Source organism: Phaseolus vulgaris, chromosome 10 (genome assembly GCF_000499845.2).
Source record: "Phaseolus vulgaris cultivar G19833 chromosome 10, P. vulgaris v2.0, whole genome shotgun sequence".
Taxonomy (NCBI): Eukaryota; Viridiplantae; Streptophyta; class Magnoliopsida; order Fabales; family Fabaceae; genus Phaseolus; species Phaseolus vulgaris.
Window position 1 is genome coordinate 37,181,990 of NC_023750.2, and position 25,773 is coordinate 37,207,762.

The 25,773-nt window shown below is 32.5% G+C and overlaps 3 protein-coding genes and 1 pseudogene across 4 annotated transcripts; 2 read left to right on the top strand and 2 right to left on the bottom strand.

Moving 5' to 3' along the window:
* Positions 1-1,830: 1,830 nt before the first annotated feature.
* LOC137819759 (probable polygalacturonase) lies at positions 1,831-2,807 on the top strand (annotated as a pseudogene).
* An 86-nt stretch (positions 2,808-2,893) lies between these two features.
* On the bottom strand, positions 2,894-8,837 carry LOC137819758 (mitogen-activated protein kinase homolog MMK2). The gene is made up of 6 exons (XM_068623739.1): positions 8,343-8,837; positions 7,441-7,570; positions 6,618-6,755; positions 5,095-5,427; positions 4,202-4,385; positions 2,894-3,521 (listed from the first exon to the last, which is right to left on the bottom strand). The coding sequence occupies exons 1-6, from the start codon at positions 8,501-8,503 to the stop codon at positions 3,346-3,348; spliced, it is 1,122 nt and encodes a 373-aa protein (XP_068479840.1). The 5' UTR covers positions 8,504-8,837; the 3' UTR covers positions 2,894-3,345.
* A 3,453-nt stretch (positions 8,838-12,290) lies between these two features.
* LOC137818867 (ubiquinone biosynthesis protein COQ4 homolog, mitochondrial-like) lies at positions 12,291-14,263 on the bottom strand. 2 transcript variants are annotated; one of them, XM_068622499.1, is made up of 3 exons: positions 14,126-14,263; positions 13,301-13,516; positions 12,291-12,948 (listed from the first exon to the last, which is right to left on the bottom strand). In XM_068622499.1, the coding sequence occupies exons 2-3, from the start codon at positions 13,481-13,483 to the stop codon at positions 12,457-12,459; spliced, it is 675 nt and encodes a 224-aa protein (XP_068478600.1). In that variant the 5' UTR covers positions 13,484-13,516; positions 14,126-14,263; the 3' UTR covers positions 12,291-12,456. The 2 variants fall into 2 exon arrangements, with proteins under 2 accessions (XP_068478600.1, XP_068478601.1); XM_068622500.1 differs by having other exon boundaries at positions 13,928-14,250.
* A 3,110-nt stretch (positions 14,264-17,373) lies between these two features.
* Positions 17,374-21,310, top strand: LOC137818636 (uncharacterized). The gene is made up of 9 exons (XM_068622170.1): positions 17,374-17,504; positions 17,593-17,712; positions 17,792-17,859; positions 18,148-18,256; positions 18,342-18,410; positions 19,873-19,930; positions 20,364-20,599; positions 20,709-20,760; positions 20,852-21,310. The coding sequence occupies exons 1-9, from the start codon at positions 17,502-17,504 to the stop codon at positions 20,917-20,919; spliced, it is 783 nt and encodes a 260-aa protein (XP_068478271.1). The 5' UTR covers positions 17,374-17,501; the 3' UTR covers positions 20,920-21,310.
* The last annotated feature ends 4,463 nt before the right edge of the window (positions 21,311-25,773 follow it).

Here is a 25,773-nt window from a genome sequence, read left to right on the forward strand (position 1 = left end):
ATGGATGACCATCATATTTTAAAATTTAGTTTCATTTTAATTTTCATTTTTAGGATGCCGAATTTTCAGAAATTTATGTTAGATATGATATGTTAAGGTATAATTAAAGATTAAGATGAAAATATTTTAATAGTTCTAATCATTGGTATTTTTTAATAGACAATTAAAAATATTTAGCCTATTTTTTAAATATTTCAAATAATTTATTAGGAGATAAATTTGAAATAAATGTTTTAATATTTTGTTGATTTGTAAACATAAATCAATGATTTTTGTTTGCTAACAATAGCAGAAAATTAACTTTTTAAAAAAGAAATCATACGAAAACATTAAACTCCACTCGCCCGTAACTGATTGAATTAATGTTCTCCGATAATATTCAAATCTCCAATCTAACGCTCCTCAATTCTCCATCATGGAATCTATAGCAGGTAATCTTTTCCCTCTAAATATGGTTACCAATAGAATGAGTAAATACTATATTTTCTAACACATTTATTTAAAAAAATGTTAAAATATTTATTTATTATAAATTTAAGTTTATTAATAAATATTTATCTGACATAGTAAAATAGTTGCAATAACAAATTCTGCAACACTATACAGTGATATTATTGTGAAAGGCCTCACCATCATGGCATAAACCCAGGTATGCAGCAGCTCATGATTTGGACACTATAATGTATATATAGAGAACACACAAAGTAAAACTGTAAAAACAAAATCAAATTAATTTGGTGATTTATATATATTATTGTATGATTATAATTAATTTTTTAAACCTTATTCATGTTCTTGCTTTATATTTCACTTGCGATAATATATGTTACCTTAAACTTTAATCTTATTTTTATATGTCCTGTTAATTTTAATTTATTATCATTTATACATTTTAATTATATTTTATATTTCAAATGTATGTTAAAATTACCCTGTTTTTTCTCTATCTGTTATTTGGCTAATTTTAAATTTAAGTAAAATTTATAAATAAAAATAGGTTGAAAATAATAGGAACTGTTGCATCATTAAAAAAGATAAAATGAAATGAAAAATGTCAAAACATTAATTTATGTGAGAAGAAATGAGATCTCTCATTGAAAACAACACATTAAATAACAATCAAATTGATTAAATTAAATATTATTATAAAAATTAAAAAAAAAATTATTAATATTTAAAATAATTTTTATTATTAACAAAAAAATTTAAAATAATTTATAAGTTAATGTTGTTACCAAATTTTTAGTTATTAATATTTTATATTTTAAATTAATCTCTAAGATTAATAGAGATTAATTTAAAATATAAAATAATTAATGATTACATCAATTTAAAAATTATTTTATAAATTTTTATTAATAGTATAAGTTACTTTAAATATTAATACTTTTTTAATTTATCAAATTTCTATTTTATTTAATATAGTAACTAATTATTTTAGTTTTAAAATTAGTTTATATTTAATAATTTTATTTTAATTTATATTGATATGCTAGTTTTAAATTTAAATTCAAAATTATATTTTTCTCCCAATATTAGTATAATATTACAACTCATTTTATCAAAAAAGAATTTTTAAATTTTTTATGGTATCAATCAAGTTTTAGAATTTAAGCCAAACATTTACTTACAGTGGGAAAAGCAATGTATTCTAACAAGAAAGAAAACAACTCTCCTTAAAATATATTTTGTATAATAGTGAGAATTCAAAATTACTATCTCTCTTCTTACTAGATTTTTTGGAAATTTTTCCTTCCTCCTTTTTACATTATTGCCCCTATAAATTTTTCAATCACACTAATTATCTTTTTAACAAAATACTCTTGAACATGGAAATGCAATAATTAATTAGACGAAAAAGGAGAATAGAATTTCAGTAGTTTTAAGAGTACTTGTAGATTATAAACAAATTATCATCAATAACCAACTCAACAATTTATATATTTCTTACTTTGATAATGTGGTTAAGAAAAAGTCTTGTGTACAACTTCAACTTCTTTGTTTCACTTCTTATTTTGGCCTTAGACTCATGCACAAATATAAAAATTGAGGACTATTACATAGTTTCTGGAGATGACTTTGTGGCAGTGAAAAGTGGGTAGGATGAGGCATAAAGTTTGGATGGCCCACAAAGCAATTGGTGGTGAGAAGGCTAGCATGCATTTCCCCAGAAAGTGCAGCAATTGCCTTAGGAAGTGAGATCTGAGGTGGAATCCAAGATGTCAGAGCTGAGGACATCACAGCCATCCACAGAATCAAGACTGCAAGCAGTAGGGAGAGGAGGGTATGTGAAGGACATATATGTAAAGGGAATGACCATGCACACCATGAAATTGGTTTTTTTGGAGGACTGGTACCTATGGTTCCCATGCTGATAGCCACTATGATCCTAAAGCCTTGCCTGAGATCAAAGGCATCAACTACAGAGATATGGTGGCTGACAATGTCACCATGGCTGCTAGGTTGGAAGGTATCTCCAATGACCCTTTTACTGGAATCTGCATTGCCAATGTGACCATTAACATGGCAGTCATGGACATGTACTGATATTGAAGGGATCACAATTGGGGTGACTCCTAAGCCATGCAATTCTTTACCTGATTAAGGGCAGGAGAACATCAAAGCATATGCATGTGAATTGCCGAATTAAACATGAATGACTACACTTGTGTTACAATGTTTGATATAGTTATTTATTCAAGGCTAGTCTTCATCATCTTATCCACAATCCATAAATCGTTACTCATGTAGAACAATCAATTTTCTTTCAAAATTATGGAAATGAAACAATTTTCGTTTTGCTACAAGTTTATGAAATGGTTTTAGGCATATTATGTTGTTACGTGAATCAAATTGACTGTTAAGTTATGTTAAAAGGACCACTGCACACGTATGACTTAAGAATTTTTTTGAATAATTTGGAATACTAACAAACCATTACATTTTATGTCATACAATGGGAATATGGGATAATGTCTGTCCCCACAAATGAAAAGTTGTGTATTTTTATGGCTGTAAAGGATAGAAAAACTGGCAAGATGAGTTCAGTGCAGGGTCCTCGAGTCAAATGAAGGATAGAAGTACAACAAGGAGTTGGAGCTTAAGGATATTCAGCTGAAAACTGAGTAAAACTGCACATCTTCTGATCCTTTCCTCGGTACATCACAACAATATGATTATCTAGGAATCTGAGATGAGACTCAAACGAAGAAACCTCACAACAATCTCAGATATGTCCAATATGTTTCATGTTCTGTGGTGCTCTGCAACTTGCCAAAGTAGTGTCATAACGTATATTAGTTATCGGGTATTTCACTAAGCATATACAACACAAATACAAAAATCTCAGTAGACTGGTGGAAGAGGATTGAACTTCACAGATTCTCTCCAGATGAGTTCCTTGATGTCTTCTTCAGTGAATGACGGTTGCTCAAAGTCAAAACTGAAAGGTCTAGTGCAAACAGGTTCCTCATTGATGTCGTGGAGAGGTGCCATGTATGGGTGGCTCAGTGCCTCATCAACTGAAAATAATTAAGAATGGGATACAATTAATAAAAATATAGACAAAAGAGAATCTCATTATTTATAGATATAATCACTCTCATTGTAAAATATTTGTACAAAGACATCTAATAAGAAATCACAGTACTGCCACATCATCATTATCATCATTTCTGGTATGTATGTTGTTAAGAAACATGAGAAAAAAATAAAGTATAAATTACTTCACAAAACAAGTTGGTTTTACACTAATGTTATGATAAGAACATTGGGAGAACCACACCACAAAAGCTAGATATTGTAACAGGTTTTTTACACACGACCAATAGTAACAGGTTCAAGATAAACATACAAATTTTAACAAAAAATAAGTATAGGACACTAAAACCAAAAACAAACTTGTCATTGATCTGGTTGTTCTAAACTAAGAAATGATTTGTAGACCAGCAAATACACAGACTTACAAGGGTGCCCTTCGAAACAAAATTGGAAAAAATTGTAACAGATTTTTAATTCGTAACCTCAGATGTTAATTATTTTTCCCGTTTATTTTTTCTTGTGGCATTTGTTGGTGCTAAAGTTGTCATAACTTGGTCTTTCACATCTTCCCCCATATCATTCCAAATCATATACTGCTCCAGGAACAATAAAAGTCATAGATATTCATAAAACTGGGGAAAAAGTTTTGCATGCCGAATACCTGTAATACGCCTGTTAGGATCAAAGATAAGCATCTTCTCTAGCAAATCAACCGCACCAGGAGACATGTTGGGAAATCTAGCAGAAAAGTTTTGCTTTGGATACTGGGGAAGCTGTCTTACATATCTGCGAGCATTATCACTTCGTAGAAATCCAAGACTTGCATCATCGGGTGAACCAATCAACTTGTCGAAAGAAATGAGAATTGTCATTGAAATGTTAAGCAAGAAATCTAAAGAGCATCAAAGAATGGAAATTTACATTCTACAGGAAACCGTAATCTGAATCTATTGATGAGCTAGAACAGAATGAGTCAATGACTATACAAGCATTTTAATCAATTATCATTTCTTACATATATGATTTCCTTAGGTTCTCAAAAAGGCAAAAGGACACCAAGGGTACAAAAGTAGTCATAGAGAGTACAATTCTTTGATGTTTACCAATAACAATATTATATGGTCTACTCTACCAGTAAAACCACTAAGCAATATTATTTGGGAATAAGTGACATGAGTGATGCACAGTTTTTCTTTTCATATTATTTTATTTCAAAATAAAATTCTTATGCCACCAGACATGAATCCTTTGGCAGACACCATTAAAATATTCAACCCTTCAAAAACTCGCCTGTTTTTTCCTTGAATTTTCCCCAAATAGTCAAAGAGGTCAATTTGATGGAAATAAACCAAAGGTTCAAAATAAGCAAAGTACCAACAGCATTTCAAAAAAGCTTGACACCCAAAATTTACTATTGCATAAAGCTGTAGAAGTTGGAACTCGAATTTACAAGTAGATGATCTAGAAGAGACAAAAGAAATACAAATAAATAAGAACATAACCAGTCTCAATAGATTTATGCTAGCAATCAGAAGTATGATATCAAACTAATACCTCTGTGACCAGTCTCAGCTGATGAACATAATCTTTGCCAGGAAAGAGTGGTTGTCTTGTTATGATTTCTCCAAGTATGCAACCAACAGACCATATATCAATGGCTGCAGTGTATTCTGAACAATTAAGAAGCAATTCGGGAGCTCGGTACCATCTGGTCACTACATACTCTGTCATAAAATCAGTTTCGGATGTAGTTCTAGCAAGGCCGAAGTCGGCAATCTTAAGGTCACAATTGGCATTCAATAGCAAATTGCTAGGCTTTAGGTCACGGTGCAAAACATTTGCTGAATGTACATATTTGAGTCCTCGGAGCAATTGATACAGAAAATACTGGGGAAAAAAGAAAGATCTTGAGTTACTGTAAGAAAATATAAAAGCTAAGCTACATTGCCAGAAAGCCTTAAAGACCACACTAAGTCCAAGCAGTGTAATAGATGATGTGGACCCCACAAGCGAAATAGGAGACCAACACCACCTAGTACACAGACTGAGCTTCATTCAGTCTTCCAAGGTTCCAGGCTCTTCAGGATGTTCATAAGTATAATTACATTTTACCTATTGATTTGATACATAAAACAACGAATGGCATTAACCAATTTAATTCAAAAGCAAGAAGATTAAAATAACTAAGAAAAATCCAAGGTAATTCAGCATATATCAATGTAAATTGTTAAGCAAATTCGTATTAAAATATTTTCTCTAGTCTGTTGAGAGGAAGTGAAGAACATTATACACATTCAGCTCAGATTTATATTACATTCTTCACATAACTGGAGAACAAAGTTTTGTCCACAAATATTAATACAGATGAAAACCAAAGCATAATCTTTCTAATGATTGAGTTTATTAATAACAATGTGATGAAGTCACAAATCAACACCAAAAGAAAAAGGTAGAAGAATGGGGGAAATTTTTCAGCAAAAGAATACCTCCAATAAAAGTTAATAATAGGTCTACACTTTAGAGAGTGGCAACTATATAATGTTTATATGCAAAGTAAAAGAAAGTAATCAGGTAAGGTATTATCCATACAAAATGTTATTGTTCAATCCTGACCATAAGAAGATATGTATCATTGTAGAGGCACAAATTCATGTCCGGTCTCTTGCAAACTCATTAGTTGGCTCAAGTTTAAAGCATACTAAAAGAAATTAATTTACGCCATTGACTTGATAATGGAAGTAAAACATTGCAGAAAGTGAGAACAATGCAACTACACTATTGTAGCCGTCACAGCTCTAAACATTGAACTGCAAACAAAACACTAATTTAGTTGACAGGAAAATCTAAAACTCGGGCCTATTAAACAAATATGAAACCACTTGACAAATGTGCAATACAGCATACTCAACACCACAAACATTTATCTTCAGAATATCTACTAAGCACTTTATTTTGGGCTTTATCTCCAGTTTGTGTAACTATACAACCAAAGGAGAGTGTATTAATAAAGCTGTTTGCTATAAAGTCTTCAAAGTACATAGATTGAAAGTCATATTCAAACTAATTAAAGTGCTAACCCGACAATGGTCATCAGTTAGTGGTTGATTGGAACGTATTATTTGATGGAGATCTGTGTCCATTAACTCTGAAACAAGGTATACATCATTGAAGTTTTCCTTCTGTGGAGGTCGTATAATATCTCTAATGGACATAATCTGCATTGGAAATATAATTGATAAGCAGTTAGCAAGTTGAATGCTACTGAAAATCATAGAGTCAAAACTCAATGAGGAAAACCCAACCAAACACCTTTCATGAATCAAAGACAAGTATAGCTAGAGAACTACACTTTTCAACAACTAAGATAAAAAGATTTTACTATAAACTGACTTCAATAAATGAAACCCTTCATATTAAAGCTAATCACAATCTGCATACAAGAATACAAAAAGCATTTGAATAAAATTATAGCAATGATGTCAAGAAAGTCCAACTCAAAAGTATCCTTGCGATAAATATTTGCTAATAATATGAAGATAGATAGATAGATAGCACTAACTAGGTTGGTTAGTTTGTTAAATGTTCGGCCAACAGATCACAAATCTAAGCATAAGGTGAAAATATTATGTATAAGAAAAACCCATAGAAAAAGCATAAGTGCATCACATTACAGGATGCTGCACTCCTTCTTGTTCAATATGCAACATTAAACGCTACAGATCAAAGCTTACACCGAAACAACAGAAAATTAGGGAAGAAACAAAGAATAAACTGAAGAAAGAAAGTAATAATAGGCCAAATAAAATTCACAGTCTCACACGGAAGTAAATAATTAACTAAACGATAACATGGAAGAAAACAAGCTGTAGACGACTGCAAGTAAAAAAGCATCAAAGTTACGTTTGCATGATCCATGTGCCGAAGAAGTTTAATTTCTCGTAAGGTCCTCTTGGCATCTATTCTGTTGTCAAATGCATTGCCAACTTTCTTAATGGCAACTTCCTCGCCTGTCTCCGCATTTACAGCAGCACTGAATGAAACAAAAATATTGTTAGTGTTCTTCACACATCTTTGATAACAGAAAATCTATGTCACGTGGACAAGAAAGTGAACTCCTAGTCAGATCCCAAATTTAATAAACAATCCACAACATATACATTGTACTCCATGTAACTGAATACCAAGAACTATGACATTAGCAGCTTCAGTATGACATGAGCACCAAGAGATAGCGAAGGAATGATCCTATCTCACTTTCCACCTTGACTCCAGCAAATCATAGTATCAATACAACGAATTAAACAACAGAAACAAAATCGGATGATATATGAAAGTCTACGCACTTGGAAAACATTTTAAAATCTACAAAAACAGTGTCTGAGAAGGAGTAACACACAATTCAGCTCCTGAATCCCATCAAGACAAGGCAAAATGGTAAATAAAACAACTAAGAAAAATGCAACAATTTGAGCGCAAAACCGGTCTCCCTCAGCATCAAACTAAAATAACCAATTCAATCTTCATTCACTCAACAACCAGACCAAACACAATTAAAGAATGACAAAATTCTAAAGCAAAAAAAGTTAATTACTTAATTCTTAACAAAAGGGGTTTGATCAGTAACAAAAACTAGTCCTTCCTCCTAAAGTCAGCCAATCCAAGACCAGAATATGAAAGTACAGCATCATAGCTCAAAGCAAGAAAACCCCTTTACACAAAAGGTAACAAACAACAAAACAAATGTAATAAATTCAGCAAAAGGAAATACCTCCCAGAAAAAAAAAAAGGAGTTTTTGACTTACCAAACAATACCATAAGCACCTCTACCCACAGGCCGAATAGGAGGGACATACTTTCTGGAAACTTCGAAGAGGTTCCCATAGATATTGTACTGAATGTAGCGTCCACCATGAGTTGGTACCCCTTTGATGTTGTTGTGGTCACCTGACTCAACAGTAGACATGTCTTGTTTCTATGACCTCTTCTCAACTCAATTCAATACCAAAAATTAAGAAGGAGCTGGAGGAAAGACCCAATATAAATAGAGTGATTCAGAGTGGAAAAGGAGCTAACTTTGAGGCACTTCGGTTTCAAGACATAGAAAGAGAAAGAGAGGTATGAGTCTGAGGCTTTTCTAGCGGACACGCATGTGTGAACCCGTGATCTTATTGACTTTTCTTTTCACTTTTTTTCATCAACGTTGGTGTGCTGTCTGTGATTTTCCACTTCCAATCCTTTCTTCCCCATTTTATTATTATTTTCATTACCCTTTTTCTTCAACTTCATCTTCCTTCCTCGAAAATCATAATTCTATCTTCATTACCTCTTATAGGTTTAGTTACATATTTTATTCTAAATCTATTCATTGCATCTAAAAATTATTCTTTTAATTCACATACAACTGATTTACTCTAATTTCTATATTTTTTAAATTATTCCAATTTATATGCTACAAAATTTTACAAATTAAAATAAAAAGGTGTACATATAAAAATTAAAATAAATTGTTTCTTAATGAATAAACATCAATATGCTACTTTACTTGCCTCAAGTAAAGTATTATTAATTTTAAAAAGGAAATAAAAGCTAGCAAAGCTCCAACATTTTCTTTGTTTTGGTCAATGCAAAGCTCCAACTTTGCAATTGGTTTATGCAATTTAATTGGTTTATGCAATTTCAATGAAGGTACAAGATCTTTTATTATTATTTTCCAAACCGTGACATGGAATTGAATAGAAAAATTGAAAAAAAACTAAACATTAAAACAATATTCATGAAGACCATTATTTTTTATTTGTGGAAATATATAACAAGCTTTTCATATATTGTCAGTATTTAATTTTTTTTCCTAATGTTCCGAAGTATTTAAAACATTTACGACAAATAAAATATTTCGATTACTCCAATAATGCACAATCAATATTGTCTATATTTCTCACATCAAAATAACATTAATTTTATAAAATAAAATTGATACAAAATATTTAAGTATTCAGATTAACAATTTTTATATGCATATCAGTTCATAGTTTAAAAATTGTATCATTCAATTGTAGTTAAAACAATTTTTTTGGCATCATGTAAAGTAACGAGCACGTAAGAAAGTTTATAAGAAACGTCATTCTATTTTAGAAACACCAACTTTGTATTTAACTTATTTTCATAAATTGTTAAAGTAATTTGGACTGATCAAAGTCAAGTCAATGAAGTTTCACGTTTTGCCAAACAAACACGAAGTCCAAGTCTTCGTCAACGTAGCACAAACTGGAAGTGGTTTACTCTTTAATTTGAACACCCAAAGTTACAAGATTGAGCAAAATGGTTTTATCAGAAATGAATTCTCTGAAAACCAGATGCAAATTATAAGTAAATTTTGCAGTCAAAGTTTCGTTTTTAATCAAAATCTGTGTTTTTTTTTATATGCAAAAATAGTCAGTCTTCGTTTCGTTCTTAATCTTTTGTTTTGGGTCCTTGTTTTCATCTCTGGCCAAAGTGTGAACATTGAATTTGCAAAAGATAGAAACTTCCCAGATTGTGGTCCAAAAATGAATAGAGACAAAATCCATAAGACATGACTCGGAAACATAGGCTGTCATCCTATGCTTATGTCATGTTCATCTGAAAACTCTGATACTCTTCAGGCTTTTATCCAATTGACATTATCATTCATTCCGTGGTTGTTATTGTCCAGAATTTGAGAAAGAATCTAACAATAATATGCAGACAACAGCAATAAGAAGAACCATAAAGAAACTATCAAACTAACAAGTTGCCACTATAACAGTTGAAAATATCAGTTCTTCGGTTGCTTTAGACCATATGTTTTCGTTATGAAAAGATGCAGTATGCAGTTTACAAATTATAGTGACACATAAAAATGGCAAGTGAATAATTTTCCAAAAACGAGTGAAGATAGTAAATTCTATTATTGTTGACAATTATTAATTCACGAATCATGACGAATCAACTGAAAACAGATCTTCAGAATAACTTAGAACAGGGGTTATGATAAAGTGATTGAATAACGAGACAGATTGACTTGTCATAGGCTAAAGCAATTTGACAAGTCAATTGACAGGTTAATATAACAGAGGGTATTAATAACCTTCATCTGTTTCCATCCATAATAAAGTAGTAACGAAAGCTTGATATACAAAACAGATAAGATTCCATTAATGAGTGAAGCAAGACTCAGAATTTTATATGATATGGGCCCATCATCATGTTTTCTAAAAAATCTTGCATTTATTGAACATGCATGCAAACAAATAATTCAGATCAAGAGAAGGCTCAGCAGATCCAATTCCATCTGCGTGATATTTTGAACAAAATAATTCACTCTGAGATAAATTCCCAAAACCGAATCAAAGAACTTCATAAAAGGCTCAGCACATCCAATTATATCTGCATGATATATTGAAATTGTGTTTGCTTTCACAGTATGGGAATAATAAGAATTAACTTTGATTGCAGACTTGATTTTATAAAAAATATGGTGAAATTGGTTTTGCTTCAAAGCTAGATTTGACTAGAGTGATAAATAGTAGCTTCTCAACTGGATTGACAAACTTAGCAAGTTTCAGGATAACAACATCCTCCAACAAACATAAGTCACTTTCACTTCATTTGAAAATCAAGTTTAACCGAAGTCAATTTTAAAAAATCTAGTTTACAATCGTTCAAAAACACATACTAATATTACTAAACAACAGTTGAAGTAGGGGAACCAGAATTATAAGCTGCTAATAGTTCCTGCAATTTTCTGAAACTTTTTGAAAGAGACCTGCGAAATTTAGGATCCAAGCATCGTTAACAGTATGCAATAAACACCCACAAAGCAATCACACAAATTGAGATAAGTAAACACACCAATGCGCACATCAGAAAGAGTACTTAACTGTTCAAATCTCAAATAGCACAAACAGAATCAGGTTTCCACTTGCATAACCCATCTGATGATAGTCATTCCATATTCACCCATTAACATAAGCAAAAGATGAAACATATATTTCAGTTAATTGCAACGTCAGAAAAGCACTACATTTTTCACCAAGCAACAAAAGAAATTTCCCGCTAATCATTAAAAAAATTTCACTTAATCATATATACGATTTAGGTCAGGCTTGTATGAATAAAGAAAGACGATGTAATGTAACAATATTATTTCTTACCAGCCCTTCATGGATGTGAATGCTGAGTCCATAAATCCGTTCAATCTGATATATGGGCGGACCACAAACACAAACAAATTCGAAGGATTGAATCAGTGAGGCTTAATTCATGTGATCAGAGATGAAGAGACAAGATTCCTACTTCACAATGATGATTTGTGGCTAGCGTTTGGAAATTCTGAAGTAAAAAGGGTTCATATACAAGGTTCTGATTTGACGGTAGGGTTTGAACATGTTGAAACAGAGTTCAGAATCTTTAAAAAAACATGTAATTTGGTATTTAAGTATTTATAAATTTGCACGTACCTCAACAAATTACCTAAGTAAATCAGTTTGTGTAGCCAAACTGTTTTGAAAAAGTGGTTTACTAATTAAATTGTTTTAAGTTTGATTATTTGTCTTTAATTTAGTGTGGTTAACAGTCTGGTTTGGTCCACAAGTGGTTTCTGCATACCCTTGCCAGTAAAATAAATAAATTCAGTGATTAGAAATTTGCAATCAGATGGATTGATAAATCACCTATTGATACAAGAAGAATAAAACTATAACATAACAGGATATGTTGAAAAATAGAAGATGTGATTGTAAGTCTATTTTACTGATCATATGATAAAATCCAACCAATACAAAGCTAATTGACTTTATATAAGAGGCAAAGGTTGTACAGTGGATTTTATTCCAAAATTTGGATGGCAAAACTCTAGCACAATGCCATCACCAAGACCACTTATCAGGATACATACAGCTAAGGAACAATGGGAGAAGGAACAATTTGCAGTTTTCTGCGAACATCTTCTAAGTCTTCATGAAAATGCCGCTCATAATACACACACATAAGATCAGTGCATTGCATGCCAGCACGAATAGCCCAGGGGAAGTAATGCTGATAAAACAATTTTCTCTGCTTTTCACTGAATCTAGCAGTGCCCCCTACAACGGACAGCAGGCACATAGGAAGACCCATCTGCTCAAACTCAATAACCTTCAAAGCTGTCTCCCCAATCAAGTTAGTAGGAAGGTCAAAAAGGGTATGCCAGAAGTCATGCACTTCACGAGCTCTCATTGTTACATAGGCCAGTTCATCTGTATCCATGAACCGCACAGGAGGTCGATCATCTGGTGAAAAGTTCCTAGATCCCATAAACCTAGCATAGGCAGCACCGAATGTGTTTTTCGGCAGGTCCCAAGCATGTCCAACGTTTGCAGAAACAACACGAGGGCGCTCCAATAACACAGCCTATAAACCAGAATTATAAAAGAAAATTATTGGTTGTTGCTGTAACATAATTGATGCTTCAACAGCCAAAAAAAAGAATGCCAGTTAATAACAATGTTAGTGATTGTTTAGTGATAAGTGAGAGCTGTTTATAATCACTTTTATCAATGAGTAAGACCAAGGGCCAACCATCCCCGGATCCTAAACTCTTTGTAATCCCCAGAATAAATAAACTATGGTTGTTGCTAGTACTTGCCATAGAACATCCAATAAAAAGTAAATTAAATAAATCAACATCCAAAACAACATGGGCAAGGAGAATATCCACATTAACCAAAAAGAAATAAGAGTAGAATAAAATAAACCAGCTCACCCTCCCTTCAGGGGAACTCTTCATCCTCTGCAGAACTTTCTCAAAAGCAGGCTTTCCAGTCGTCTCACCAAGAGCCGCTATCAGATCTGCTCTTCGAGGGTCCAACAACGCCCCCACTGCCGAACCCATTGCCACAGCAGCCTGCTGCCATGTCTTCAACCGGATTCTACTACCTTCTATCATTGCAGATAACTAAATAAAACTACCCTTGCCAATCTGATTCAATACATCATTATTTGTCAGAAAGAAAACCAATTTCATCAATTTTGATTCAACTAAAGCTGAGAAAGCGATAACAAATCAAGGGTAAGGGAAAGTAAAAAATGTGAGTGTCATTGAGGATCATGAAGCCCTAGTAGTAACCGAAATGAAGGGGAAGTGAAAGCAAGAAAATCTGAGTGTAACGGAAGCCCTTATTGGGAATCACTTCTTCAACGAAAAAGTACTTCTGAAAACCTCCAAAAAAAAACCGGTTTTTGGTCTTGCTGAATGGTAAACGTTAAAATTAACGTTGGCAAGATTATAAATGAGGGACCAACACCTTTAGCATAGAACTAATTATAGGAACCTTGAAAACCATAAAAAATTTAACCGGAAAAAGAAAATGTCAGAACGTGTAAAGCTTACCGAACACTTTCAGAGCATCAAACCAAAGACAATCATCGATTATCAGATTAATTGGCAAAAGAGCACAGAAAAAAGAAGGAACGAAAAGTAAAAAGAGAAATTATGGAGTGGATTTGGGGAAACGGAATCAGAGGAGGTTTGAGGTGGAGGCAAAGAACGGGTGAGAGAGAAGAGAGGAGAGGGGTGAAGCTTGCTTACTTGTTCGAGTAATGGGAGTTTAGGGTTTCCAAAGCTCAATCCCTTTGCTTCTTGTTTTCGAGCCGGAGCTGGCTGGCTTCTCTTGCTTCACAATGGCATAACCATGAATCACTATTTTTTAGTTTGGTTTAATCTTTCATAGCCACCTAATAATATACTCTATTTATTTTATTTTTGTTTAATTTTTCTAAATAATTCTATTTTGATAAGTGTTCATGAATATTCCTTCTTTTCCAAAGGTGCATGTATATATTGATAAGTACAATAATCACACATATGTAAGGTAATTACTAGATTGAAAATGGTTCAATATTGGTATCTCTTAATTCTTTAGGAGATTGTCTTTTTCTTATTATTTATTTTCATTATCATTTATAAAATAATGAATTTATAAAATAATGAATAACACATATTCCAAATATGAGGGGTTATTATTTGTAAAAATCATCAATCTATTTGGTAAATTTTTTTGGGATTCTTTTTTTTTTTTACTTGATCCACTCGTACACACATTAATGTCATGTTTTAATATGTTATTTTACATGGCTATCTTAATTTTCATTTTTTTAATAATATCAATTTCTTTAAACGATTTAAAATAACATATTCTTGGTGAATAGACAACTTAGAGGATAATCCTTACGACATGTCATAAAGACTCAGTTTGGTTCACATAACATAAATTGCATTTAAGGGTATGTTATTAAGGTCATGTCTTGCTAATTCACATGCACAAAGTATATTGTGAGTGCATTTAAGTATACAACCACAACATTATCTATCAATATCGATATGTTTAACTCAATCAAACTCCTAAAAAATGTGCATTAAAGCATATTTGAAAACAAATCCTAATTTTCTATATAAATCAATACTGAAAGTATGAACCACAACATGTAGACTCTTCTCAGAGCATGCCTTAATTTCACTATGTTGCTAGGTAATGATGTTGTTCATTGTGTCTCGACAAGTACACAAGTGTCCCATACTATTTTGAAGTGCTTGCTTCATGCCCAAATGATTCAACCATACGAAATGAATGTTGAATCAACAAGTTATTAACCCTGCTTTATTAACTATAATTAAGGAATACATAGAAAGTAATTTACCTATTTGATGTTGTGTTACTCAAGTGCATGACCATATATGTCCAAGCCTTAACAAATTTTTTCTCGTGTGGAATGATCCATGTGTCATTCACACAGTAAATAAATATTGGTCATGGTAAACAAACAACTTCAAAATGTTTCACACATTCCACAAATAAATCACGATCTACACAGTCCATCATAGAGGCCCATGCATCCATAACAAATTCTCAAGTCTCCACAAAGTTCACTAACATTTTACATTTTGCTTTAACATTCTTATTAATGTGGAATCGACAAAAAATGTTGGTAACTTTGGGAAACACAATGTTAATTTCATTTATTATGTTGGAGATCCCACATCGACTAGAGATCAGAGCCTTTCATTGTATATAAGTGGGTGCAAACCTCAACCTCATGAGCCGGTTTTATGGGGTTGAGTTAGGCTTAAAGTCCACTTTGTAATATATTAAGGCAAGATATTTGTCATTGACAATTACTTGAAGGAACACAACTAATCCTAAAAAACAACATTCTAAATCCCTTGAAGGCCCCGAATAAAGTTGTTTTATTGTTCAATTGCTAACAATGCAAAGCAGAGAAAACCAAACTTGTGAATGTCACACCAATTGTTTCAAGCAAGGACAACTTATATTTGATGGTTTTGTATGGTGAATACGTTCACCAATTTAACCGCATTGAGATGTGTTCAAAAAATATTTGTAACAACCTATGTAGACTTATACTCCAATGAATATAATTGTCACACTCTAGCAACATTATCAACTATTGCATTTAAGTTTTGTCTCTTATATGCATATCTAGCACTGTATTTTTGCCTTATTGTCATGATGTTGTTCTCATCGTACTTTTTCAAATTAAGTAATATGTTTGCTTCATTAAACTCTTAGTCATGTCAATAAACATGAAATGCTCATTCGATTTTAATCTAACATTATAAGGGTGACCAACTAAGCCCGACTTACAGGAAATGTATCATAAAAGGTTATTTTTGTGTGTAAAAGTTTTTGAGGAAAGGTTATGAGAGTTTCTTCCTCACCATTATGTTTTTCTTCTCGCACCCCATATTTTTTAAAATTCTAAAAACAAGCCTTAACCTTTTATTTGAAAAGGGTACCATGGATGAGTTGGTTTGACACTGTTCTTCTTCTTTGTTCATCAAAGACGTTGGTCGAGAATCATTTTAGTTTTGCGGACCAAGGTGGAGGAGTTAGTCGCGTTGACAAAGTGTTGGTTGACTTTTAAAGGTAAGAATTAAGTTTTTTTAAGAGGTTTGATGGTTGTAGAGTTTTTGTGATTTCTAGAAATCGGGATTCTGGATTGTGGTACAGACTAATCAATCAGAAAGTGAAAATGTAATTTATGGATTCGCTATTCTATAAATTAATAATTTTGTTTTCTGGATAAGGGAATGTTCTAAAAGCAAATTATTGACTTACGAATTATTAAATTTGTACACTTTATTTCAATTACAGATTGATGCATTTGAATTTTTTTTTATAAAAAGGTCCGGAGCAAGTATCATATATTAAATATTGTGCTTAATTTCTTTACAGGTTGAGTAAATAGAAACAACTAACTTCGTGGTATAAAAAAATTACAAATTTACTTGTCTGCTTTGTAGTCTTGCATCGGATTATGGATTGGTTAAAGTAGATGAAAAAGGCCACATCATTCATTTTTCAGAAAACCAAAGGGTGATGATATGACGACAATAGTAATTCACAACCTAACGTTGCATCTTCTTTTTATTTTCAAGTTATCTGGTAATTTTGCTGTGGTTGCTCACTTATAAAAAGAGAAAGAAAAAAAAATTACCATCCTCAAATTCAAGAGTTCCTCCTCGTAGGAGTGAAAGTCTTAGCATTATAACATTTTCCCTGAACTTGCTAGACCAAAATAAGCCTCGAAGTTATGGATTCTCGAATTTGGAAAATTTCTAGACTCACCAATTCGAAAGATTTTTAGATCACTCAATCCAGGATTTGTGCGGAATCAAATCCGCAAAAAAAAAATGAAACTACGAAAAAACCAAAAAACCACCGAACCATGTAGGGGTGCAGGAAGAAACTCCCAAAGGTTATTTAGTAGAGCACGTAAGGCCCAATTGTAAGCCCAACTATTGTAATCTATCTATTTGGACCCAACTCTGTATCTCATCGCCTTCGAAGCATAAACCTCTACTCGCCAGCACAAGCAGCTTAGGGCGACGCTGAATCCTTGGTCCATCCTTTCTCCGATTCCAAAACCGTGTCACCGTCGTAACCATGGTTCGTTCTTCAACTTCAGTTAAACTTTCTTCGCGTTTTTCGAAATCCCTCGCATGCATTTTCTTATTCCGTTTTTCTGTTAACGTAGCCGCAAGGGGATTACATAGAGCGTCACCGAAGAGACTATGGCTACCGCCTCGATCACTTCGAGCGCAAGCGCAAGAAAGAGGCTCGGCAAGTTCACAAGCGCTCCGCAATTGCTCAGAAGGTTTTGCCACTTTTTATTTGAAATTTGAGTGTGGTTGTATTTTCGCGAATCTAATTGGATTTTAATTCGTGTGGAACAGGCCCTTGGTATCAAGGGAAAGATGATTGCCAAGAAAAATTATGCTGAAAAGGCGCAGATGAAGAAGACGTGAGAATTTTCTCATTTTACAGCTTTTAATTTTTTTTGTGTGCACTGATTTTCTTTATTGGCTAATGCTGCATGTTGTTTTGCGTGTGTGACGTGGGGGGTGCGTTTTAGTTGTTAATGTGCTGCATTTTTTGCGTTGATGTAAAAAAATGTCTGTGGTCGATTCGTTATGGCTAGATTATTTTGAATGATGTGTTTTATTGAAGGTTTGTTGATTGATGTTAGATAACTAGCTTGGTAGTTGTTAAGTTTATGAGGTAATAATGATTTACCTGTTGTGGTTGACAGTTTGGCCATGCATGAAGAGTCAACATCTAGGCGGAAGGCTGATGATAATGTTCAAGATGGAGCCGTTCCGGCTTATCTTCTGGACCGTGATAACACGGCGAGAGCAAAGGCATGTCTCACGTAAATTGTTGAATGATAGTTTTGATTAGTGATTTCTTTTCGCCGAAGCATCTAAATTGAAATTCTGATTTTAGGTTCTCAGCAACACCATTAAGCAAAAGAGGAAAGAGAAGGCTGGAAAGTGGGATGTTCCTCTTCCCAAGGTAATATTGCATTTGATACTTTGTTCGTGGATGGTTTTAAATGACCTCTGTTCAAATTGGTTTACCACCTGTCACAGAACCTGTGCTCTTCATGCATTAAGTAAACTTTGGATTAAATTGTTAATGAAGAAGTTTTATTTTATCCTTTGCACTTAAAGAAAAGTCTAAACACTTAGTCCCAATTGATGTATAGAAAGTGAAAGTGAAATGTGCTGTGGGAATAAGTACGCACTGTAAGAGAAGAACTATTGGTTGTGGTTACTGGTTGCTGCTTGATTGAGTGTGGTTGTCAATGATCGACAGTGTGAAATAGTGGAGCTATTCTGAATTGTGTTGTGTTGGGGCTGGTGCATGCTACTAAAATTGAAGAGCAGCTTTCTTGGCTGTGATACTGGAAAAAATTATGTAAAACGCCTTCTGGAGCAGGGGCTATCTGAGTGAGTCGCGAATAGCCTATCTTAACCATGAAATAGAAACAGTTAGGTCTGTTTTGGCAGGGAAATTTGAGATTTTATCCCCCTTTGTTGATGAATCAGAACTGAAATCCTACTTTCTGAGTCACTTGCACGCAGTATTATGAGGTAGCACCTACTGTTCTACTTTCCCTTGAACACCTACTCTTCTCTGGCAACATTTCCAGCATCTCCAGTATCTTCCTTTCTGGTCACTTGTGACTGTTTTTGGCTTTTCTCAACCATTGCATCCTCTGTTTTCCACAGTTTTTGGTCATCCCTTCTGTGACCTTTTTTGGCAAACACGCTGCTGCTTCTGGCCATTTGTGACCTTTGTTGCCTCGCTCTGTTCTGTTTTTTTAATATCTATGAATGTTTTTTGTCTCACGATTCTGTGCTCTCTTCTAAGTTTTATCCTTTATTTTTATTCTAAATTTCTTATTAGTTAGAACAGAGACCATTGTGCTACCTGCTATCCCATTATAGCATCTTCAGTTTGTCTGCTATGGCACCTCTGTTTGGGGGCACATAACCACTGTTGATGAAAGTGGTTGTGACAAGAAGGACCTGAACTTTTGACGACGATTAAGGAGCTAACTCTGCACATAGATGCTTGGGTTCAGAAAAGCTTACTTCGAGGTCATGCTATGGTGATTGGTGGCAGCAGTTTGGACACAATTGAGTAGAGGGTGATAATTTTTTTAGTGAACACTAACAGTGAAGATAGAATGGAATACAAAAAACTGTATAGTTTGCACCCATACAACGAAGTTATATAATAAACAAATCACATAGACATCATGTGAGTGTTAACTGCATCAATTGATGATAAAAACAGCTGATCAATATTCATGTGTGTATTACCTATTTAGCAACATGGAAAGTATAGCATATTCAATAAGATTTCTTTTCCATGAGTTTTTTTGTATTCTTTTTGAAGGAAAGGATGCCCCTGGTGGGGTTGTGTTCCTTTTGGTTTACATGAATGTATGCCTTCTTCATTTCTTCAGGTTCGTCCTGTGGCTGAAGATGAAATGTTCAAAGTGGTCCGGACTGGTAAAAGAAAGAGTAAGTATCATATTTATCTGTCTAAACTTAATTACCGGCTTCAGTTTTTTAATGTCTTTTTTTTTTACCTTATTGGTACCACTTGATTCAAATGGTATAAAATTATTATTTTCCAGTATTAGTTGTGTCGCATTATTGTTGTTTCTTTATCTTTCTACAAACCATTCTTGTGTATGATTCATAGTTCATTCTTGCATTATTTGCTTGAATAAGTTGAGGATATTGTTGAGTACATGAAATCTTTACTTTAATCGTGCTCTTGTGATTTTATTAAATAATTAGAGAAATCTCTATCTTGTTTAGGAAGGTGTTCCTGTCATTGTTTATAGTCTATTAGTTCACGAGCACTTTAAGTGTTATTCGAGCATTAAACAAAAAGTGTAATGATCATTCCTGAAGCACATCTGATATTGCATGATTCATCATTTTGCAGCCAAGCAATGGAAGAGGATGGTTACTAAAGCTACATTTGTTGGTCCTGGTTTTACAAGGAAGCCTCCAAAGTATGAGAGATTTATTCGTCCAACAGGATTGCGGTTCACCAAAGCCCATGTCACTCATCCAGAACTTAAATGCACGTTTAATCTAGAAATAATTGGAGTAAAGAAAAACCCTAACGGCCCTATGTATACCTCTCTTGGTGTCATGACCAAGGGAACTATAATTGAGGTATTTTTATTTCATGCTCTTCTAATCTATTAGTGGATCTCAATTTGACTTTTTTTTATCACTTATAACTATCAAAACTGTGTTACTTATTTCTCTTAATGTAATTCAGGTGAATGTGAGTGAACTTGGCCTTGTCACACCAGCGGGAAAAGTTGTGTGGGGTAAATATATATCTTTTTTATCACTGTTGGCTGAATTTTCAACCGAAAAGTCTGAAATTGACACAACGGGTTTTATTTGCTATGAATGCAGGTAAATATGCTCAGGTTACCAATAATCCAGAAAATGATGGTTGTATAAATGCAGTGTTGCTTGTTTAAGGCCATAGCAACTATTGAAGATCTAAGTTGACTTCAAACGCCGTGGTCAAAGCCCACTCTTGCTATGTGATGCTATGACTGTATCATCATGTCCAATGTTGGCGAAAAGTTGTCCAATCTTTGCCGGGGCCTGAGACTGTCTGGGGAAACAGTGAAAGCATTTTTGTTATCAGATTGCGATACTGACAAGTTCTATTATTCTTTGGATGGTCAATGCTGATGATCAGTTCTAGCATTTGACATTTGAGGTAACTGTTGTACAAGAATCAGACAGGTCGGATGAATTTATATACTTCATTTGCAAGACAAGACATTTTAAGTAGCTGCTTTATATGCTATGTTACAAATTTTATACTATTTATTGCCAATTGCCAAATTTTATTATTGCCCACTGTGCATTTCCTAATGGATGTACCAAGCAGACTCTTTAAACAATTTGAACCTCTGAATTGTTAATTTTCAGTCCCCATCCGAAGGAATGAATAACTGTTTAAAATGTTGGGGAAAATGGAGTTCATTTCTATGCGAATGTGCCGTTTTTTTAGGGTAGAAGCGTTGCTTCAAGAAAGTGGATACCGGTTATGCTGCTATTTATTTTTCTCCTTCAAAAATTGTTTGTTTTTAAAATCAATACTTGAAAAAGGGATTATTAATGGAATTAAATTTTAATACGATAATAATAATAATAATATATTGATAAGTATGTTAGAAAGAATGCTAGTAGCTCTTTTGTGGAAAACTGAAATGTCCAATATTTGTCAAATGAGTGGATATTATTTCTGTCAAATTGAACCGAATTTCCATGCACTTGCCAGGCCAGATTGCATAGTCTTTTGAAGTGGATTTTTTAGAAGGAATAAACGTGCAGTTAAGATTATTCACTAAAATACAAAATTAATAGTTAAGTTTGTGACTCAAAGTATACAACAAACAATAAATTATGGAATATTAAACATCAACCATTTAATTAATGATTCCAACTGCTCACTTCATTAAAATGAATCTAATCATTTAGGAATTAAATCCAATACTGCCATGTGAGAGAGATGTTGCAAAACCAGAAAAAGAACCTCAATTTCTACCAGTCAACAAGTGTGTTAAAATATTCCGTTAAGAATTTGAAAACAGAACTTTATAAAAAGAAAAAGAAAGCAAACTTACACTTTGTGCAAGGGAGTGAGTCATCCTAATTATGTATAAACGTATTACAAGATTTAAGTGTATTTTTTTTTTCAAATAGATTTTACCCTAAATAAACCTCATATATACTTCTCAAGACACTCCTCCAAAAGTATAGGAGACAACATTTCCGTGCATTATTATGCTCCTGGTTTAAGTGATCATTTAATCCCACCAAATCAACAACTGATTAGGAGCAAAGTTTTAAAATGGAAGGAGCCAAGTCTTGACAAGAATTCTCCAAAATTATGAAGCCACAATGGACCACAATAGCATCATCTTGGTCAGAGACTACACGTGAGTGACTTGATCCTTAATGGCCCAACAAAATTAAATTAAAAAAGTGAGTGAAATAGTGATTATAGTGGGTAATCAATGTCAAGATCTCCAATCATAAACCCTATCCAAATCTTGAAATAGATGATTCTTAGGAGCAGAAAGTGAAAGATGACCAACTTATTTGTAGTTTAGTATCACTGAATGTGGCTCACAATTAATTGTCTTCCACCTAACCACTAGATTTTGGTGCTAATTGTTCTATAAGTTGTTCAAAGACATTGGTGGCAAGCATAGTTGACAATGGCATGTCACATGTTGAACAATACAATGTAGGAGGATGACCTAACACTACTTGTTACTCAACATTTCTTCTTCTTTTGTAACATTCCTAATCACATGGTTTCCAATTCCCATGATTCCTAATCCAAAATGTCAAAGTATAAAATTTTCTCTTCTTTTCCTTTTTATTCTTTATTTCAATCCATACTAGGTTAGAAATGCTTGACACAAATTTTTAGTTATTAATCTTTTTGTTCCTATGTAAATAACTAATATTTTATAGACTCACAGATGCTGAAACACATTTAGCTTATGATCTTCATCCTCAAAAAGTCCTTCTACAAAGTTTGTAGTCCAAAATTTCCAATGTAAAACAACCAATCAGCATAAAAAGTAGGTGTATTTAATTAGATTATATTCAAAGGGTCACCATTAAATATTCATAAATAAAAAGATAGTTGATAGATGATATACTATATGGAAAAAACTCATTAAATATAAAGTCTCATATTAAATAAGAATAAACATTTTGAAAAACATATATTTTAAAAAACGAAATGTAATGTTTTAAAATCTTGAACGGAATGGAATGGAATAACAATTTTTTATATAATGAAAACTCCAATAATAAGGAATATTATATTTCTAGTCTAAAATATTGCTCCACCCATATTCTATTTTTACATTTTTCATTAGGGTTCAAATATCTTCGTATTTAAATCAAACAAATAAGACTTTTGTTTTTATTTATTTCTATTAACCAATCATTATTACAATCCTTTTAATTAATTTCATAAAATTAAAAAAAAATATTAAATTAAATGGTAAAACAAATTATTTACCACATGGGTGATCTTGTGAATTACACACTAAGGTAATACCCAACTATATAGTTAAAAATTAATCTCTTTAGGAAGTATAAAACTAACCAAATTATAATTTTCTTTCTCTTGATTTTTATGGATAATGAACAATCTCTAGTTCAGACATGGACCACACCAGTGACCCTTATTTATTCTTGTCCCCCAGAGAAAAATAATATACAACTCCTAAATTAACTTAATACCTCCACAAACATGATCCTGTATAAATCTTAGATCAGTGGGGTTGTTTTCTTATTTTTTGAGAAATAAAAAACACTTCAATGTGCTTTTTACGTCACAACATCAAGTTAAAGATGGAATAACTTGAAAAAAAAAGTTGCATTATGGCTGGTTTTGGCTATGAACTGAATAAAGCATACTACTAACTCCATTATTTTTCCTTTTTCTTGAAAAAAGTTTCAACTGAATAGAGCAGACCAAGAAAGTCACATACCAGTTTCTAAATTTCCACTAAGAGGTCAAAAGAGAATACAATTAAGGATATAGCATCATTTCTTTGACATCATGTTACATCACAATTTCACATACAAAAGAACAAAAAACTGTTAAAAGAACACTTTGAATAGAATATAATTATAGAGTACTTTCTTAAAGACAATGCTTTGTAATCAATAAATGGTGTTTTGTTTATTATAGAAAGTAGAAACCACATAAATCTTTTGTCCCTTCCCACTATTCACTACCAATAAACATGTTTAAAGAAGCTAAAGCATGTGCATGCACAAGTTGGAGCACTTAATGGCTTCAAAAAAATAAGTTCAACTTGATTGTTTTATACTCATAAAATGTGTAAAAAAATATATATAACCGAGTGTGTATCTTTGGTATTGATTCTTATCTGCTACTTGTGGAAAATATTTGAACATTGCTAGTTTTAAAAAAATATAATTAAATCTCAAGTTTGAACATACAAGATTCTCGTGAATGGTGACTTTAGAAGAGTTTGAAAAAACAATGCAAAAATATCTAAACGCATCATCATATCATATTCATGGTATGTACACAAGCATGTTTTTAAAGTAAAAAAATATAATGATGTTGTAACTATTTATGCTAAAAAAAATATAATGATGTTGTAACTATTTATATTTCCCTTGCATAAACTCTTCTTTCCGACAACTTCTGAAATTTTTTGGCACGATCTTAATTTATTTTAGTGGTTCAAAATTTGAAACATGGTAGTTCTAATAAATGTGATGAGAATATTTTTTCCTCATTCAATTGACTAGAAGTTTTGAATTTTATGGCATTATCTCTCTTAGCATATTATATGAGATATTAAAGTGTCATGAATGAGTTATTATGAGATTGTTTCAAAGATTCTTACAGGTTTTAAATTTTAGTCTTGAGTCTGTGATTTTGTAAAAAAAAATGAGAGATAAAATGTAAAGTATAAAAGAGTGGATCTCAATCATATATTTAAATAAATAATTAAAACAATCTTAACTAGTTGTATATAATTATAGGATCAGAGTTAATTTATACTATAACTTATGATGTTCTGATGTATATTTATTCATGTGCATGCACAAGAAAAAGAGAGCCATTAATAATACCACATGAATGCAAGCTTCTTCAACCCACTATTCATGACTTTGTCTGGAAATTAAAGTTATAAATCATCTAAAATAGTTGTCTCTTGTGAACAAGATGATTCTAGAGAAAATAGTTTTGCTACAAAGATTTACTTTGTTTTAGAATTATTTCTAAAACTATATCAGTAGAAGTTTTTAATTTCTTTTCAAATACTTTTACTTTATACATTGAGAAAGCATTCTTCCTAATTTTATTGTTGTTTCTTTTTATCTCCACTGAAAAGAATTAGAGAAAGTTTTAAGGAGGTAAAACGATGGTTTAATAGAATGGAATAAACCTTAAATGAAAAAGTATATTTGTATCATTCAGAAATAAAATGGAAACTATTTTTAAATAAGGAAGTGATTTTAAATATTTAATTTCTAACAAGTACACTAAAAAAAATCTTACTATAAAGTATAAAAATTCAGGAAACAAAAAGAAGGGCACACCATTTGGATACATTGAGGTAACATTTGGCATGAAACAAATTTCACTGGTGTGTGCCATATAAACAGCAAAGTGTGTATATATCAATTTCTGCAAGAAAGCGACTTCTGAGATTAAGGCAAAAAAGAACAATGAAAGTGCTTATCTCCAAATGATGCTGCTATGCTAACACATAATTGGATATTTATGAGACTGGAAAGGTGAATAA